The following is a 19587-nucleotide window of genomic DNA, read 5'->3' as shown; positions in this document are numbered from 1 at the left end:
ATAATCATGTTCTTTCACTTTTGGTTCTGCGGTTGAGAATCTGGATCATTTCCAGTAAAAAAAAAAAAAAAAAAAAAAAAAACTGTTGAAACCAGTAATAACCTGACAGACAAGTTTCAAGAGAGAGAGAGAGAGAGAGAGAGAGAGAGATTGACTCAAGGTGTAACAGGGAGGAGGAGGAGAAGAGGGAGGAAAAGGGAAGTCGAGAGCAGGGAAAGAGAATGCAAGGGGGCGGAACATACAGTAAACAGGAACAAGGTGATAACAAATGTCAAAGTACACCTGTACACCTGAGGAAAGCCGCTCCTTTCTCAGTACACTCCAGGAGACGAGGCAGAAAAATAGAGCTGAACCTCTAACGTCTTTAATATTTAGCAGCAAATGCTACATTGATTTTGGCTTTGTTTAGAAGGATTCGGGAGGTTAGGGAGTTAACTTGTTTTTTTTGTTTTGTTTTGTTTTGTTCTTAGTAGGTTTCAATATTTCATTGCTGTTGTTTATCATTTTTAACTTTCAAACTTGTAACTTGGCTGCAGCACTGTGGGATTTTAATATTTTGGTGACCGGCATACCCGATGAAGATGTGGTCTATGAGAGTCATCATCCTCCTCCTGTTCTGCTATTGTGAGTACAGAGAAGCTAATACAAACTTTGTTTTGATTTACAGATGTTAATTATAAGCAGTCAAATATTGAATCGGCCTTTATTCAGAAAAAGCACCCCTAATAGGACAAATAACAACACAACAATGAGGTCCACATTATCATATATTACAGAGCGATTCTCTCTCATTGAAATGAAGTGTTGAATACATTGAGGACTTTGCTCATTTTGTATGATAGTGATCAATGGGAATTTCTTTTTCATTTCAGAGCCTGGCTAATGTAATATTGAGGATATCACTGTACGGCTTGTTAAAATGCTAATTTTGAATTGACTGCTCTTTGTGTAAATTTTCACTTTCACTCCATCAGTGATCTACATGGGCTATAATATAGTCATGAGATATTTGGTATAATATTAAATAGTCACAAGATATATCACTAGTTACGTGTAAATTACTCTTTGTAACAGAAGTTAAAGATGTCTCTGGCCTCGGTATTCCTTTCTGGTTAGACAGGGCCAAAGACTGGGAGTATTTCTGCGTATGAATGATGTCACAGGCATAGTTAAGGAACAAATACCTTTTTAGTTTCGGCGACCAAAGAAGTTGTGTAAGAAATTCCATCTTACACAACTTCCCTATGATCGTGGATCCAGTGTATTTATACTCTTTTAGGCTGTTTTTATTTTTATGCTATTTGTTCCCAACCTGGCGTCCAGGCCCCTCTAAAGGGGGATGGGGAAAAGATGTCAGGGGGCGCGAGGCTCTGTCAACTTAAGTAATGATAACACACTTAGTTTATTTGAAGATCTGTAGCTAATTCTGTAAAAAATACATGTTTTCAAAATTGTTATAAATGTTAAGTTAGATCAGTTAGTAACTAAACTATGCACATTTTTGACAGAAATTCATCACTTAATAAAAAAAAAGTCCCTGTAAGGGTGGGGGGGCTAAGCCTGTTTAAGTCTGTTTTTTAAAGATAAAGATAAAAGATAAAGATAAACTTTATTGATCCCCCGTGGGGAAAATTTGTGCATTACAGCAGCTCCAGAAAACAGGGGACGGGAATATACTTATAAAAAATAAAAATAGAAGTCAAAAACAGATCAAACATATTTACATAATTTAAATTAAAAAAATGTAAAATGTAAAAAAATACAATAATGTAAATGTAAAATTACACAGTAACTTGTTCTTAAAAAAAATACAAGTTGAGGGATGCAAGAAAAAAGGTTGGGAACCCCTGTTAAAGCCTTTGCAGCTACAGTATGATGGTGAAAATGGAGTGACTGTTCCTTATCTCTGGATTTGGTGGAGCTGCAAATGCTGAAGAGACAAGAGCTTGAATAGCGTTAAAAAAGTGCTGTGATTGAAACATCAATTAAAGTTCTGTTTTTGTTTTTACTGTCTTTTTTTTTACATCCAAAAAGTCAATCAATAAATACTACAAAAAACAAAGGTGCTTTATAACAGACATGTTCATGGCTTGGATTTCCAGTTTAAAATATTATGAAATCCAGCAGGCTGATTGAGAACAAGGAATGAATATCAACTTACGCCATAGAGTGATTCACATAGACTTTGCTCTTCTACCTTTCTCTGACAGCTTGCCTGTCGACAGACAATCAGAATCAGAAAGTATATTTTAAATCCATGAACTTCAACAACGTTCTCCACTGGGTTCCAGTTGAGCCAACCTTCCCTGGCCAAAAGGTCCTCTATAGTGTCAAGTACTGGAGGTAAGACCCAGGAATATGTTATTATTATTTTGTATCTCTACGGTGGGCTACAGCAGGAACAAGTGTGTTTGGAGGGTATCACTTGGAAAGCTTATGGAAATTAACACGTTGTAGATGTAAATGCTGAATCCAACTAAAACCAATAACTTGTTGTATTTTAAAGTTTTTGTCATTATTGTGTCATCTTGTGCTAACACAGGATAATATTTTAGCATATTCAGAATGATCTTTCAGTGGTAACTTTGGTTTTCAAATGGTACCAGTAAACCTACAGTAATACACTGACATTTGAAGTTGTGTGGGGAAAGGGCCATTCTAGTGTCGAAGGCTTATCACAATGTACCGGGCTATTTTATAGTGATGCCAAAGAAGACCAACCATATCAGATGAAAGTGGATTGTCAGAACATAACTGCTCTGTCCTGTGACCTGACTGCCGAGACCCCATCAGTTTATGATGTTCACTACCGGGCTCAGGTCTGTGTTAACGGCAGTGTTCATGGTCGCACCACCAGTTTTAAACCTCTAGCACAAAGTAAGGATTTCAAATCTCAGGAATAAGTACATTTGCTTTTAACACACTATTTTATTTTACTTGTATTGTATTGCAATATTTACTAACTAGTGTTTTTTTCTCCCTAGCTACACTTGGTCCACCAAGCCTGTCCATTTATACAACGGCGTCATCCTTGCATGTTGAAGTCTCCCTGCCCTTGGGACCCAATGGAGTCTCTGTCGCAGACATCATCACCAGAAACAAAACATGGCCATCTGGCTCTGCTATTTCTTATGTCATAAACATCACCAGTCCAAAGTGGGCTGCAAAGGTAAGTGCCCATAGAAGATATACAAACAGACCAAGATAAACACAAGATACAGTTCTTGAGTTGTATGTTGGCATTGTTTTTTTTTCTTCTTATTAGTCTCACCTGTGCAATTTGCATTGGACTAAATCAATGAGTAATTCATAACGTGTGTCTAGGTCAATCAATCCAGTACTGGACGCTTCGTCATCAACTTGAAGAACAACCAAACAAAGTACTGTGGCTATGTAGTCTACATGCCTTCTGCAGAATGGGGTCGTTCAAAGAGTGAAAACGCCTCCTTCTGTACCAAACTGCAAAGTGAGAACAATAATTAACCTCTTCTATCACATTCTTACAACATGGCATATAGATAAGGACAAATATTTGGGGCAGTTATGCTTAATAATACATTATATTCACATCAGATATGTGGATAAAATACATTAGAAGTGGTAATTTGTGTGATTTTACCCTCATTATATTAAGAAAAAGTTAAAGTTAAGTTAAAAAAAAAACATTTAACATGTCTGTGTATGCACCAAATTGTACTATCATAGTATATCAAGTGACCTCTGAAAAATTTGGTATCTGCCATATTTTCACCTCTTCAAATATTTTTGTTATATTGTGAATCTGTTTAAGGGGAAATGTTCTAATACATGCTTTGGCAGTCTCTTCCTTCTGGCGGCTGTATTTATGATAAGACAGGAGATAAGATTACAGTCTGTTTGCCAGAAGAAATCCTTCTCAACATTGGTTCCCTTGTTTGTTTGTTTTTACTGCCAAAAGCTGACCTATTTTGATGATACCCAGGAATAGGATAGTTATAGCTTTGAGTGCACTTGTAAAAATGGAAATGCCACTGCCCTTGTGTAATTAAAAGTATTAAATAGAATGTAGTTGTCAAAGAATGCATACAGAAAGTGGCTGCGAGAGGAATCATAATCGTCTTCTATATATGAGTACAAAATGGATCAAATACAGATATTGCTTCAATGGAGCAGTTTGATACTACTTGATAGTGGATACTAGATTATCATTCACCTTAAAGATCACATAATATACTTATTTCCATCTATAGTGTTGTCAGTCTGTGAAACCTATAGGGTACTTTTGAATTTTTTGCAGCTAAAAAAACCCTCCTTATTTATCTGGTGTCCGTGAAAACCCTGAATTCAGCCTCTGCCGCTTCAGCTGCTGTCTCTTCAAGGCCCTGTTCCCCACATGCCTATTTTCTTCTGATTGGCCAGCTCTCTGGAAGCCTTATCCTGGGATTACTCCAACAAAAATTTATCTCATTATCTGAAACTTTTCCAGAGATTTCTATTGGGCATTATCACCCTAACTCTAATACTTGAGTTTTAAAATGGAAAGGGAAAGGGAAATCCCTGTGGAAACTTCTGTTGAGATGAGTTCCTGCTTACCAACATTTAAGTAAGTTTCTGTACATCCAGGAAGAAGAAAATTAATCTGTTCCTAAACATACCAGCCATGCTACACTGTGCCTCCAAGGAACATGACTAAACTTGTTTGTCCCTCATGGACTATTTTTAGTAAAAAGTGCTTCTGATCTTAAAGATGAACTGTTTTTCCCTCACATATAACATCAACTCTCTTCCCCCTCAGGTAATCATCTGAAGATTTTGCCATGGTTGCTTGTGAGTGCTGCTCTTCTACTAGCTGTGGTCATTATTTCCATTGTGTCTATTTGCTACTACATGAGGGGTGGAAAGGAAAAGAAAATGCCAAAGCCATTGGTAAGACAATTTGTTTAGTGTCCTTTGGTGTGGCTGGGTTACTACAAGGAAATTATGCCTTACTGGAAGTTCAAGCCCTTAGGCACATTTAGACATTCAGGGTGACAATGTGACATGGCAACCTGTAAAGAATTAAACATGTCAAATTACGCTGTCATAGGAAAGCCAAAAAAAATGTTTTGGTGACTCATGTTGCTTTCCGTGATGGTGAATATATTGTGATTTTGGTTTGAGTGTTTTTCTTTTCCCTTGAATATTGTATAGATGTTGTATCTTTATAAGAATGGGCCTTCCCATTATTTTTTTGCTGAATGCCTAGAGGTACAAGGTAACAGACATAAAAATCTTTAAAACAAAGCTGACTTTACTCAATTTCACAAATTTATTTTGGCCATGTCAGCACTTGTGTTTCTTTGAGAAACAATTTTTGACATAGCCTTAACAAATTGGTGAAGTTGAGTCATGTTTAGTTAGAAGTTCTGTGTGTCTGCTACCTTTGAAATTAACATATTTAAAGAATACTGAAAGAAATCTGATAATAAGCCAGCAATAGGGCCTGTGTCCATTAACACTTTTCCTATTTTTACGATGGCAGCACTCACTACCTCAGAGCGCTTCACAATGACGCTTACTGTTGCTAGGTTACAAAAGTCTACTCACAGCACCTCTGCTTCCCTCAGAGATGACCATCACATCTGTTTTAAATAGCTTCCAATGCTTAATATTTGATTTTATTCAAGGAGATTTCACCAAGAAAATGCATAATCGCTGGAAAGAAATTCTTTCTATTCTAGAAAGTCAGAAGTCCAGCCCCCCTTTATTTTGATTGGTCAGTAGAGGAAAAGTGACATTGATGACTGTGACAGGGTTTAAACTGAGAGCGCTATACAGTAGGTAGAGCGACAACGAACACCTGGTTCTGAGGGTGTTATTGCACTTAGAAAATGCTGGCCTTCATTGGTTTTGTACAAAAAACAGGGTTAGTGGACACTGGCCCTAAATCCTTTTATATATATATTGAGATATAGCTTCTATCTTTTCATTTCTTGTATATTTGTATGAACTATTCTTTATATCAATCATTGTTGTTTCTTTTAAAACTGAGCCTTTATTTAACTGTGATGGGTCTGTCTTCCTTATCTTTTAAACAGGAGACCCCTTTTAACACCCAACATAGAACAATGGACATTCTAGATGGGAATCGCCACATTTCTAAAGTAAACTTCAACAGTCAAGGTGAACCAACAGTTTATGCAACCATACAAGTGAAGCCAAATCTGTCAGCAGTTGAAGCAGGAGGTTATTCTCCCCAAGACACCTGGCAAGACAGAGACAACTCCTCTGAGGGCACAGGTGCACAAAGCCCAACCTCAAATCAAGAGGACACAAGTGCCCAGTCCTCAGAAATTTACAGTGTTGTGGCAGTCCATGTCCCTGCTGAAGAGAATCAAGATGGTCAGCAGGGTGCCACTAAAGAAAGACAAACTGGGAACTTACCATTTCCTTCCAGCAGAGCAGACTGGGAAAAAGGTGGAAATGATCCAGAGCTTACCACACCTGAGCTGGACTCCATTGAGAGCAATGCAGCCATGCCACTGCTGTTGCATACAGTTCGGGATTCTAACGGACAACTAATGTTGCCTTCTCTCGCTTTCCAGAGCACCACTGCTGGCGGGGAAATAAAACCCCTTTTATCTGACCTCATAGACGCCAATAAAGAGGGGCCATTGTTGGCTTCCTTTCAGAGCTTCGACAGCTCAGAGTGGTCTGACTCAGGGTGTGGTGATAGCACTGTAAACACACCAACCCATCCGTACTGTAACACCAATTACTGCCCATCTCAGCCAGTTGTTTCTTACTTGCAACAGGGATGTCAGAACACACCATCTGGTGATGCAACATTTGAATCAGGTTACAAACAAAACTGGATGCCAACAACCCTTCTTGGGATTTTATCCAAAGACAGTTGTGGATACAGAAGGACGGAGAAGCTTTGGCCATGGGCTGGTTCTACAACGGAGGAGGAAGAGAGAGAAGATGAGGAAACAAGAGAAATTCATCTTGGAGCTTGGGGAATACGAATTCAAGAATAACTTACATTTAATGACCTTTAACATGCTTTCATTCAACTGGGTCCTCAAGTGAGAATATGAATGTTTCATTGCAGAAACTTTTTCAAAGAAAAGGTTGAGGAGGAAGTTAATGGGGGCAGCTGGTTTGGTGACATTATAGATCTCCTGCAGATGAATGACTTTTCTGTCTGCTAGGTGACTGAAGATGCAGAGACTGTTAAAACTGTCTTTTAACCTGAGAATTGATTTTCTATGTCTTACATGTAATTTAACAATCAACAAACAATAACAAGCTTTGAGCTTATTTAATTCAAAATGGGATGTACTTGGCTTAGCTGAAAATGTTGTTTTATTTATAAACCCACCGTTGAATAGTGTCAGTGATGAAGTGCAGGGTATACTCTGGTATATGGTGTGTACCCACTTATTTTTCAGTCTTCATTGCGTATACCCACGTCTCAATTTCTCCTGATGTGTGTTCCATATTTTTCCATAGTTGTCTAAGGCATGACCAGCCCAACTCTGTCTCCAATTGGCTAGCCCTATTTGTAGCATTTATTGGTTGGTTGGGTAAGAATATCATGGTAAGCCAATTAAAGGCAGAGTAGTGCATGCCATACTTTTGTTGAAAAGAAACCTTAATTCAGCACAATAACTAACCAGTAGAGTTGGGAGGCGTGACTCTACCTGATTTGATTGCTTTCAGTGGGCTCGCACAACATGGCAAAGAAAATGTCACCTGTGGTCTACATGCCTGCCCTGTTAGAAAGCAAATGGAAACCAAGGGTAGTCTGAGTCTAACCATGCAATTGCACGGGTTTGACAGCGAACTGGGATGAGGCTTATTAGGCACAGCTACCTCTGTGAAAATAGTTGCACACGTGTTCATATAGCATCAACGTGAACAATTCCAGGATGTAAAGGCTGTCCCTGTCCTCTCTACTAGATGAGCATCTCAGCTAGAATGTGTAGTTCAGCCTACGCTACACATGCACTGTAGGATTCAGACTGAAAGAGTGTATTACTAAACGCCCATCTTTTAAATATGCAAGAGAATACACACTTATCCCTGTTTATAACAGAGGCCCTTCATCTTTTGCTGGACGGGAAACTTGAATAAAATAAAATAAACATTTGGGGCATAATTAAGAGTATAACCACTTCTCCAGGCACCACTACACCACTAAAAAATGTTAATAATAAGTGGTGATGATTAGACTCTACTTTTAAAGATATAATTTAATGTATATGTTTTCAGTCCTTGTTTACATTTCAAGATATTATTTAACTAAAAAAACACCTCTTTACATTAATATTTATTTAAAACTTTGCTGAATTGTGAGAGGCTGATTGCAAAGTCTTTTATTACTTTTATAATTTCTTATGGATTTAAACATTAATGTCGTCTGTTTATGGTTCTGATATTTTACATTTGATTGTATTTTTTTAACTAGTACATGACATTGAAAGTGTCAAACGTTACCTGAAATCAATGTGTTTTCTATATTGTAACAATAGTCTAAAGTTGTGTTATGTTGTAACATAAGCTGTTCGAACTTGGTTTGATTTTAAACCTATCTGAGACCTTAGAGTTTAGAGTTGAATTTTACTTAGCTGACTTTTTGAAAAATGAAGAATGACATATGAAGCTTCAGGTAGAAAGATGCTTCTTGCTTACCCAAAATGAAAACGCAGTCAGCGTCAGCTTTATGGATTAGATGCGATTCTATTTGAAAATAAACTCAATGATGCAGCTCAGCACCTTTAACACGTTGTTTTTTTACACGCCAGGATAAAATGGCCGATAATAAAAAAAGGAACATTCCTATTTCCATACTGTCTAAGATATCTTGGTGTTATATGTGTTGTAAGGAATACATATGATTGACTGAATATGTACATATAGCAGGATGTTTAATATTTCTCTGAACCACAGGGGTCATGAACTCATTTGTTTCTTCTCATCGTTTGCTGTTCTTACCAGGGGAAGAAACTATACAGTGTGGAAATATATATTAGAAGGTGGGGTCATGTTTCACCCTCAGCCACACTGATATAAGCCGGGTTTTTAATAGTCTCAGGACGACCTTTTATGGTCGGTTGTAAAGTTATAACGTCAGGTGTATTGAAACAAAGCAATGTGAATGACATATGGACACATTGTAAAGCATTGTGAAGAAGTGTTGTGTTCATCTCTGTGGTTTACAAAGTGTCTGCAGAGTGAATGTAAATGGTAATGTACATAATAAACTTTCAGAACTATGCTTATTGTGTGTTTTGGAAACATGACGTTAGCTTGAATTTAATTCCAAAAAACATAATTTTTGGTATTTTATGGTTCAATTTGTATCCAGGGTTATATTTCTGATATACAAAACCTTGCTTTTAAAAAGGACAATCTGTAGCTCACAAGAAGGTTGACATGGTTTTATGTGAGCATTCATTGTGTTTGTTAAGAAGGGTTGTAAAAGTATTTTGAACTCTTTCCCATCCAAGCAAAGTCTTTATGCAGGAAACACTACTGGCCAACTAAAAAAGTGAAAATCAGGAGTTCATGCCACTTTATCTCCAGGTAAGATGCATTGATTATGTCAGAAGAAATGAACCTTTACTTTGTGTAACTTGTATAGTAACTGTGCCACACATGAGCCTTGTCACACCCTGTACACATTCACTGTGACAAATCATAAAGATTGATTGAAGAAAGGATCCAAAGTACAACTAAACAGTCTGTTGCCAGGGACTCTGTTGCTGACCTGAACTGATTGGCAGTAAAGTGTATTTCTATGTATAAAAAAAAGGATCCATGGAGAAATTATTAAAATGAACACAGAAAAAAACAATTTTCTTTAAATGATACTGTTCAAGAAAGCATGACACAAATGTAAATCCTGTTCAAAATTAGCTCAAAGATAAGGGGTTGCTTTCTTATCTTGTCAGGAATTTACCCATCATTTTATATCGAGATCCTTTCCTGTCTTTCCCTCCATTTATCGGAAGCCAGAAAAGGAAAAAATCCTCACATGTAAGTGTCCAATGCAGAGGGGAATCAGTGAAGCTATCTGCATCCATTGGTTACTTTCCAAGAGGGATAATATGAGCCTTGTGTGAATCATTGTGTGCCTTGTTATGCAACTGCTACCAGTGCTAATGGAATATTCCAGTACAAGCCTGACCTATAAACAGGTGACAGAGTACAACGACAGATATCCAATACTAACAAACCTATTCCAATTAAAGTGAACAACATGGACTCATGGTCTCAAGGACTCATTAGCCTTATCTTATCTTCAAAAGAAGTGTCTATTATTGTATTTTTATATTGTTACCTAGAGATAAAATAATATGTTTAATAGATCACATCAGCTTATATAAAGCTGCTCAAAATTCCATTCTTGCATGCTCTCCAGTGTTTTGTCCACCCAGGCCTTCTGTTACAGCACTTCTCTTTAACAAGACAGCTGGGCTCTATAGTGAGATCATCCTGCTCATAGTGAAAGTGAACATTGGAGCGAGTGGATGTTAAAGGTTATTTTGGACAGTGTCCGCAATGCACATATCAGTTCACCTCAAAATACCTCTCAGCAAGAGCCGTGTCTAAAAATGAATCCAACATCTGTATTTTATGCATTTGTTTTGTGTAAAACCATCAAATTATTTGACAACATTAATTTTAATATTTCTTTAAAACAGTACCTAAAAGACTGTTATGTTAGGTCAAACATTTCAAACATCGTCAGTGTAAAGCCTGACTTGTACTTCTTTATCGAATCTACGCCGTAGCATACGCCGTAGGTTCGCTTAGTCCTGTAGCAATAGGCAGGAGCCTATGTGTAGCATCATATTCCTGCATTCAAAACATTTCTAGTATTGCCGCCATTTTAAAAATTCTGCAGAAGGAAGAACACTAGAAGTGAACGCGAATAAACTGCTTTTCAATATTCATCAGCTCCAGCTCCAACTCCAACATAATACGCTTGGTTTCAGTCACCATGGCTTCCTGTTCACAAACAGGCCGAGAATACGGTGGAAGTGTTACTGGTGATACTGGTGAATCGCATTGCCAACTGAAGTATAATTTCTTCATGATGGTTGACAAAGACAGACTTATTTTTATATATTTTTGCTATTAAGTCTATTAACTAACCCAAGAGTGCATGCAATGGTCAAGTCACGCTGGGAGCGCCCTCTGCTGGATCAAACAGTAAATGGCTCATTACAGTTCGAATGGGAACTTCCTCCCCCAGGTTTGAATGAATGTTCCAATTTAGAATATGTATTGACAGCCCCACTGCCAACCAGTGTTTTAGGTGGCGTATTGCAGAGCTATGCAGACATACCAAGGCGCAAGTATGTAGTGCTCATGACAGCATAGGCCACTACGGAGTAGATTGTACAGAAGTAAATCAGTCTTAAGTCTTTTTTAAAACAGATCAGTTTGAGAAATGTGTCTCATTCAATATTACTAACTGATTAAGTGAATATTTTAAAGTAAGACCTCTAGTAATTGGATCAAGTCAGTTGTGAAAATAATATTGTCAGATAAAGATTAAAACAACATTAAGTTAAGTATTGAATACACTGTATGTCAAAAAACACCCATAATAAAAGACTCAGATCTGTATGTAGGCCAAGACAAACTTGATCAGAACTTCTCCACAGTTTGAACACCGTGATTTCATAATGTTTGCAGAAGAAAGACCAAAAATTCAATTTCAGAGTTTCAGGTGCATCAATCACAAAACAGAAATATTATTCAATAAGACAAGAGGAACAGATTCATAAATCATGACAACAAAATGTACTGCCTGGGTAGACACACAGTACACTTTGCAGGATAGTGAATGCTAAATGCTGAAATCCTGCACCATGAAAAATGATGGCTAAACTGAATCAATATGTCCTCTGTCACACAGCAAGAAAACTTTGCATTATAAACACGTCCAAAGCTTTTGATTTATGGCCAGGTTGCTTTGGATGAACTCGTGGTACACAAGACCTTTGCACATGCATGCAGAAACACAGAAGCACTAAGACTACTACAAGAAAGCAAACAAGTACTGTCTGCAGATTCAACTTGTTCTGGTAAATGTTTGGATTCAAAATAATTTTACATTTCTAATCAGCCTGCAGCCATGTCAAAGATAAAGTCACATCCACAAGGAGTTCACATTTAACTTATTTGGGCCTTTTGGTTTAGTGGTTTTATCTTTCATCTGTAACTTCGACCAAAGACCCAACAGCAAAGTCTCTTTCACTAGTTTAGTAGAAATGTAGCCACAATAAGCTGTGGGTGTTATTGAGGGATGCAACGAAAGTTTCCTCTTTGTTCTGGCAATAGAGCAGTAGCGGTATGTTGCATGTTTCATAGCTGTTAGTCATTCTGTGACCTTTTCTTCATCAAAGCCCAGGCATGTCAATGAACATAGTGCTTCTTTTCTGCTTTTGGAGTTCGAGTCAGCTCTGCTGCCCCTTACATACGAGTGGGTTTCTGTGATTGAAGTGAGAACAGGCCTGACGGAGGAACAGAGGAAAAAGTGGGCATCGTAAAGGACGATTTAAGAAGAGCTGAGTCCTCACCCCAGAAATACACCTGCAAAGTTCAACCAACACAAAAATATGGCAATGAAATGAATATGTGAAATAGCTTGTATGCGTAGGAGGAAGTGGGAGGTACAAAGACAAAGAAAAAGGGTAAGATCAGTCAAGAAAAAATTAGGGCAACTATACCTCCAAGTGGAAAGGTACATAAAATGTCAAAGAGGAGTGAACCTGGGTAAACAAAACAGTTTTCCCAAAGCTAATCCTCCTCACAATACACTGCAGGAGAGTAGTAAGAGTGCTGCAATGTGCTTGAAAAGGGGAGACATGGCGCCGGGCATGTTGTCCAACTTTTCATTACCCCCCTTTCTTCTATCTTCCAATGTAACTCTACTTTGGACAGGCGTCTTAAAAAACAGCCTTCACTCGGCTGGCAGAAGTGACAGTTTCTTTTCTTTCTGTCTGTCAGAACGCTGTCTTTCTCTTTTTCAGCTCTCCAGGTCCCGAGGACATCAATGGGAGATTGCAGGGCAAATACTCTTGAGTGCCACACGCATGATGGAACTTTAAAAGGAGAGTAGTAGTTGGGATGAACCCACTGATTCTGCACAAACAGAATTTCAATCACAGCAGAGGGTGTGTGCCGGCCCTGGATCAATGAATATATGGATGGCCACTTTAGTCATTTCTAGTACTGAAAGCACAAGGGAGGCAACCAGCTTTGACTCTTGTACTGCGAAAAGCTAGCTTCAATCAATACCAGAAAAGTTTAACACTGGGTTCAAATCCAAACATGAATACTTGGATTCCTTCTTCACTCAGAATTTTTAAAAGTTCCCAGCTGCAATGTGTCCCAAAAACTTTGTAGTCCCATAAAGTATTTGATAACATGTGTATGGGTAGAGATTCCCATTAACATTTAATGACTCCTTTGAGGTTTAAACTTTGAAGCAGTCTCTTAGAAGGCTAATTTTGGGTGTATGCAGTTATGATTGCCTAAATTATGATTACATTCACTATCTTTGTTTCAGGAAAAGTTCTTGCATGGAGAGATATAGAAAGGGAAACTCTCCTTTGAAGACAATTTACCCAATCAGAAACTGTTTGAAGAAGTTGAGGGGATGAGTTTGGTTGTCTAAAGTCTTTAAAAAGTGGCTCAGGATTCATTCTATCTCCATTATAGCCGTCATTTTTTGACACTTATCTGTTCTGATAAGGGGCTTGGAGTTAAGTGGGTCCACTGAAATGTATGCAGACCTTACTGCTTGTGAGTCTGTACACTGATCTTAAAGTTTGATAGGGAACTATGAAGTTACTTATTGCTGTTTCTAGTTTGTACAGCTGCATCAATGTCACCTCTAAACAGAGGTTTTCCTCCTCGGTTTAAAAAAAAATATCCCGTCCCCACACGCTAAATTCTCAGAAACATCTTCATCCTCATGAAAATGCAAAATGCACTATTTACGGCTGTCGTGACCATGCCAAGTCAAAAACGATGTCCTTGACATGCAGCAATGTTTTCTCCACTTCAATGACCTTTTCAAAAGTTGTACATTCAGGCACATCTGCTAGTCAACATAGTGGGATAGCAAATGTCTGTGTAAACATGTAAAAATGTGTGTATAAAAGGCCAAAATGTACAGGAAAACCTAGGTTTTCAAAAATACCCGCCTTTGTGTGGACAAGGCCTAGGTAGTCAAAAAAGTCAAGTCAAATACATTTTCATTAAATAGCCAAGCAAGTCCCTTGTTTCTAGCAAAGGGCTGTTTGAGATCTATTCAGGCTGGAACTGAGCTACTGTCTAATAAAATCTTAATTAAGCAATAAAGCATTACTCATATATATTTACACTATACTGTATAAATGATTTATTTTGTACACTATATGAATACATACATTTAGTGTACAAGACGAGTCTAAACTCTTAAAACAAAAATGACATGCAAAGTAAGGGAAACCAAACCAGGGACTCTGCAAACTGCCCATCCCATTTAGAAAGTAACCTCCCTCTCTCAGACCACATAACTTGACAAATTGAGGTCTGCATGTAATTGGATGCAATCACGTCGCCCCCTCCCTTTCCAGTCTTGCATTCTAATGCGCTATTAATGGGTCCTTGATTAGAAACAGGCCTGCAAACAGCTGCCAAGGCAGAGCAGGACATGATGGATCATCCTGGAGTCTTTGGTGTCCATTAAGGTCTATTCTGAGCCCTTTAACTTGGAGGTTAGAAGATGAAATTTCTTAGTAGTTTCCACCAAGACAATCCCCAGTGGAGCGATGATCACTCAGTCTAGAAAGTGGCAGATGGCAGCTGAACACTGAGAAGAGTTTCCAGCATGAGAACAATAATATTTTGTAGACAGACAGTCAATGTAAGACCTCCATATTGGCTTTTTGCTTAAAGGGACAACAAATAGAGCTGATTTGAGTTGCTCAATAGTCCTAAAAATATGCAGATCACAAAAAGATTCATTTCCATTATATCTATAATATATATATATATATATACCGGTATATAAGTGATATGATTCTATTGTCAAACATTAGAGAAAATCCCCACATCAAAGGAAGTCATGCAAAATTAAATTTGTCTGATAGCTCTTAATATCCTGTCCTCTGGCTCATGTCATCCTAGATTTACTATAAACATGAGCTGCAAACCCACGGAGAAAAATACATTTACACTTGCCTCCGAGATGTTATTACAAGAATTGGGATTTATTTGGATTTTCTGTGCTATGTGATCTCAGACTTCAAATCATATCTTGCACTAATAAAACTGACAATTCATGCTGTAAACAGTGTGTTAAGCCCAGGGATTTCAGCGTTTGAAAGTTGTGTAATAAGTACAACCAACTACAATTACTACAACTACAAATAACTACAATCAACCGTGAAACAAAGCTGCTAACGTTCCTGGCGTAAAATTCTGATGTATAACGCGCCCTTTTCATCTAAAAGAGTGAGCTGTGTCCTATAAACCAGTGTGACAAATATACCAGTATATAATGTTGAGACATTATGACATCATGACCCACTGCACACGACCTGACGCGTTTGACATTAACCCCTATTCATTGTGTATTGCAAGTAGCTGCTTCCTAAATGCCCCGTGACAAGTACCAAGCTGGTGGCGAAACTTTTATTTTCTCCCTCATTAGCTTCGTTTCAGCTGCTGTCTCTTCAAGGCCCACTTTCTTCCGATTGGCCAGCTCTCTCAAAATCTTCCAGGACAAGTGACCAGTAGCGTGAGAACTTAGCTAAGGTGTAGCTAGCAGCATTGCAAACTCTACATGGTAAAAAAACAGGTGGTACTAGAAAGAGCTAAAGAGCTGCACAGAAACAGCATGTTGTAGACTTAAAGTCATCACACAGGAAGACAGTTTAAACTTTTTTTCCTTTCTGGGACAACCCTAAAAACCAGACTATGTCTTATGTACCAGTGCAACAGATCATACAGTAAAGGCTCAACTTTTTAAACCCATTAACTAAACAATTCAGATGTGGGAACTTCCAACAAGATATTTGTATCAGCTATTAAAATATGTTCAAACATCCTCTCCTCCGTCTCTCGTTTCCAGCTAAGTGACCTGGATGTGGCATCAAACACAGCTGGAATATCACAGCTTTCCTCTCCACAGTGTCCCATGCATTAAAGAGCAATGATACCCTCTGCATCTGTGAGGTGCAGATGAAATGCAAGGGAATACAACAGGGAATTAATGTCGCCACAGTGTCAACACTGACTCTGGCTTTTTATTCATAATGTATGCAAGTAAAAGCACAGAGCGAGCATGAATTGTGAATAAGCATTAATGATTTAATAAAACAGGACAAGCTGCACTGAGTGTGCCTTAAATATCTAGTCCTTGTTGGCTTGCCATACATGTTTCACCTGGTACATGTACAACTGGACTCATTGTGTATTTTGTGCATCAGGTGCTCTGGGAATGTGCAACCAAGTCGGTTTGCATAATTTGTGGTAAATAAATCAGACACTAAGCGACTGAGGCAGCTCTTGAGTTATCATTTTCATTTTTTTTTTACAACATTTTCAACAGAGTTGAGTTTTTGAAAGTCTGTCAGTACTTCAGACACTTCTATGCAAGTTTTCAAAAGGTTTTCCATTTACAGAAATGTTTTTAAATCCAGCAGATACCATATTTTTTTTTTTTACAAAGGGATGTATGAAATACACAACACGGACAGCAGCTGAGGAGTCTTCCAATAGACTAATAAAGGTAGCCCTCAGCTGCTTTGTTCCAGTAGTTATTCTTAGTCTAATAGTCATTGTTAATGCATGATGAGCAGAGAGGGCCTGGCAACAGTAGCTTGTATTGTGTGCTGATATTACAGAAGCAGGTGTGGCTACTAAAAGCTTATAAATAACCCTCATCCTTACATATAATGCTGTGGCCTTGAGTGATGCCTTCTTTCCTTGAAGCCCCTGTGTGCTGTTAGGCCCTGTCAGAGTGGGCACATACACTCACACAAAAACAACAAAGTCATGTGACAAAGAAAACTATAATGTGAGCTTATTCCATGTTAATTGTGGAGAAAACAAGAATTGAAGGAAAGCTTCAAGCGCACACAAAATCATACAGCCGGAACAATGGAAATAATTTAAATAAAAATGTGCTGCTTTTGGGAGAATTAAATGAAAACTTTTCTGAAGCACTGAGGGGATCAGCAAAAGACACAAAATGAACTGTGTTAGACAGACTATGCTGTTTAATTAGACAGAACAGTGGACAGGGACCAGGCGCGTCTCACCCGTGGGTGTTGTGGGACTAATCAAAAAACACTGTAAAAGATAAGGAAACGCAAGCACGGGCAGAATACAAAGAAAGAAGTGCTGCGAAAATCACTTCAAATTCAATTAAGTATGACTACAACTGTATTGGAATCAATGATAGCAATACTGGTAGTTTCATAGTTAGGCAGGTATTACGTTCTTTATCAACTTAATTCAGCCTTTTAACACGTTTACATTTGTCATTCGACTCTAAAAATAAAGTATAGTAGCAGCTGGGCTTCATGTCATGGTCATACAATGTTGGACAAATTACATTTTAATTGAATGATAATCGGGGTTATAACAACTGATCTTAAAAAAAGAGTAATAAACTTTAACCTTGCCGGATGAAAAGTGAGAAGACCAATTTGAAATGGAGTTATCCTTTAGGAAACTGAATACCTGTGCAAAATTGAATAATAATCCACCCAGTTGGCTAAGAAAAAAACACTGATATAAAAAAAATAGGAAATATATTTTATGTAAAACCAATGAAGGAAAGATAGTTGTGCTGAATGATGTATCATTTTCCCAGTGAATTTGCCATGTGCGCATATCGAAGGACATGAGGTGCCAATCATGTGAACTGAAACATGTCATGCTGCCTCTTTATTTGTTGTTTGATGCAAAGCAGAAACTGCCAGTTTTCTCGTTTCTCATGACTTACGTTGTTTTCCCTGCATGTAAATGTAGGTATACAGGACACTGCTGTCACCACATACCCGGTTAGGACAAATTTGTAGTCCCACTATCAGCAGCATCAGCCACACCGTGGCCAACATATACAGACCGTAAGCAGAGCAGATGTGCTGCTGATTGTTTACTTTTTGCGGCTACACCTGCCCCGCATACAGTGAATGGAGTCATGCCAACTAAACTTTGAACATCCTTAAAAATGGTTGGTGACATAAAACAATTGCAAGCTCAAAGATCTGTTGTCAAATTTAAGATGACATGTCGCTCCTCCTGTTCTCTCTCTCTCTCTGTGAGTCGCTTTCAGAGGGCTGGACTAAGTGTGTGATAATAATAATAATAATAATAACTTTATTCATATAGCACCTTTTAAAAACACAGGTTTACAAAGTGCTTTGACAAACAGCAAGAACAAAGCAAACTAAACACAGAAAAACATTAACAACAGTAAGAATATAACAGATGCAAAATACCAAAAATAATTAAAAACAATTCAACAGAAAAGAACCCAAAGTGCACGATACACAACCAGACATATATAACCCAACCATCATAAGAACCATCATAAGAACCCAGGAACACAAGAACCCAACAACATGAGCTGAGACCAAGAGGACCAAAGATTTAAAAAGATGTAAGAAACTAAGAGATAAAAGCAAATAAAAAGCAATGAGAAGGTAAGCGCAGTAAAGGAAATAAAAACAAGTGGTTAAAGGATCAAAAAACCCAAAACTATAATATTAATAAAAATAAAAATTAACTATAAATACGAAACATAAATAGACAAAGTAAGTAAGATAAGAAATTACCAAGTTAAAACACAAGAGGAGATTAAGATATGAGCATGATGAGAGTAGGAGGGGGGGTAAGACCCAAAGACCCAAATAATTAAATGTATGATTCTTTGATTGGAATTTAATCACTGAAATTCGATTAATTTCGGGGGCCTGCAATTTTATTGTGATAGGCTTTATGATCCTAGCTGATATTGTGTTCTCGTCTAATGAATTGATAAAATTATGATTTTATATAACAGACAAAGTAGAAGTGCAGATAAAGCGGGAAACAAAGAATCAAAGATATAAAGGTGCCTCGTGTGTTTCCTCCAGCATCATTAACATCATGCTTTTAAAACCAGAATCTGAGATCAGAGGAGGGAACTCACTCTTAGTCCATCTCCTCTCAGCTCACTTGCTCCTTTACCATTCTTTTATTCATTCAAGTACTCTCTACTCTTTCTCCCCACAGCCCTCAGTCTCCCTGCTGGCCCCATCTTAGCTTTTAATTTAGCACTCTTCGTACTCAGGTGGGAGAGTGCTACAGTGAGAGAACTGGTTAAAATATATATTTCCCATGTGACAGTTACTGAGCAGACATTTGTAGCCCCAGCTCTGCTAGTTGTTCTCCTGAGGTCCTTCCAGCTGTTCCTTTCAGCTGCTCAGGTCATTTGGTCCAGCATTTTTTTTTATTGTACGGGGAGCCATTGTGTCATCTCTTAGCGGCTCGTCCTCTGGGCAGTGTGTAAATCGATCTGACTGATGGCAACGATGTGTGTCCCTGTGTGCGAGTGTGGTGGTT

The 19587-nt window shown here is 38.0% G+C and overlaps 1 protein-coding gene across 1 annotated transcript; it reads left to right on the top strand.

Moving 5' to 3' along the window:
• Positions 1–301: 301 nt before the first annotated feature.
• Positions 302–9241, top strand: ifnlr1 (interferon lambda receptor 1). Its single transcript, XM_065958066.1, has 8 exons — positions 302–422; positions 537–624; positions 2211–2343; positions 2702–2877; positions 2985–3169; positions 3325–3466; positions 4775–4905; positions 6057–9241. The coding sequence occupies exons 2-8, from the start codon at positions 576–578 to the stop codon at positions 6996–6998; spliced, it is 1758 nt and encodes a 585-aa protein (XP_065814138.1). The 5' UTR covers positions 302–422; positions 537–575; the 3' UTR covers positions 6999–9241.
• Positions 9242–19587: the final 10346 nt, after the last annotated feature.

Source organism: Labrus bergylta, chromosome 8 (assembly GCF_963930695.1).
Source record: "Labrus bergylta chromosome 8, fLabBer1.1, whole genome shotgun sequence".
NCBI classification, from domain to species: Eukaryota; Metazoa; Chordata; class Actinopteri; order Labriformes; family Labridae; genus Labrus; species Labrus bergylta.
Note: the sequence above shows the minus strand (reverse complement) of the source record. Positions and strands in the feature narration are given on the sequence as shown.

Excerpts from the sequence above, each read along its gene's own strand:
- ifnlr1 (XM_065958066.1), top strand. The coding sequence starts at position 576 with ATGAAGATGTGGTCTATGAGAGTCATCATCCTCCTCCTGTTCTGCTAT. Across the intron at positions 2,878-2,984 it reads TTTTAAACCTCTAGCACAAA|CTACACTTGGTCCACCAAGC; the intron begins GTAAGGATTTCA and ends TTTTCTCCCTAG. Across the intron at positions 3,467-4,774 it reads CTTCTGTACCAAACTGCAAA|GTAATCATCTGAAGATTTTG; the intron begins GTGAGAACAATA and ends CTTCCCCCTCAG.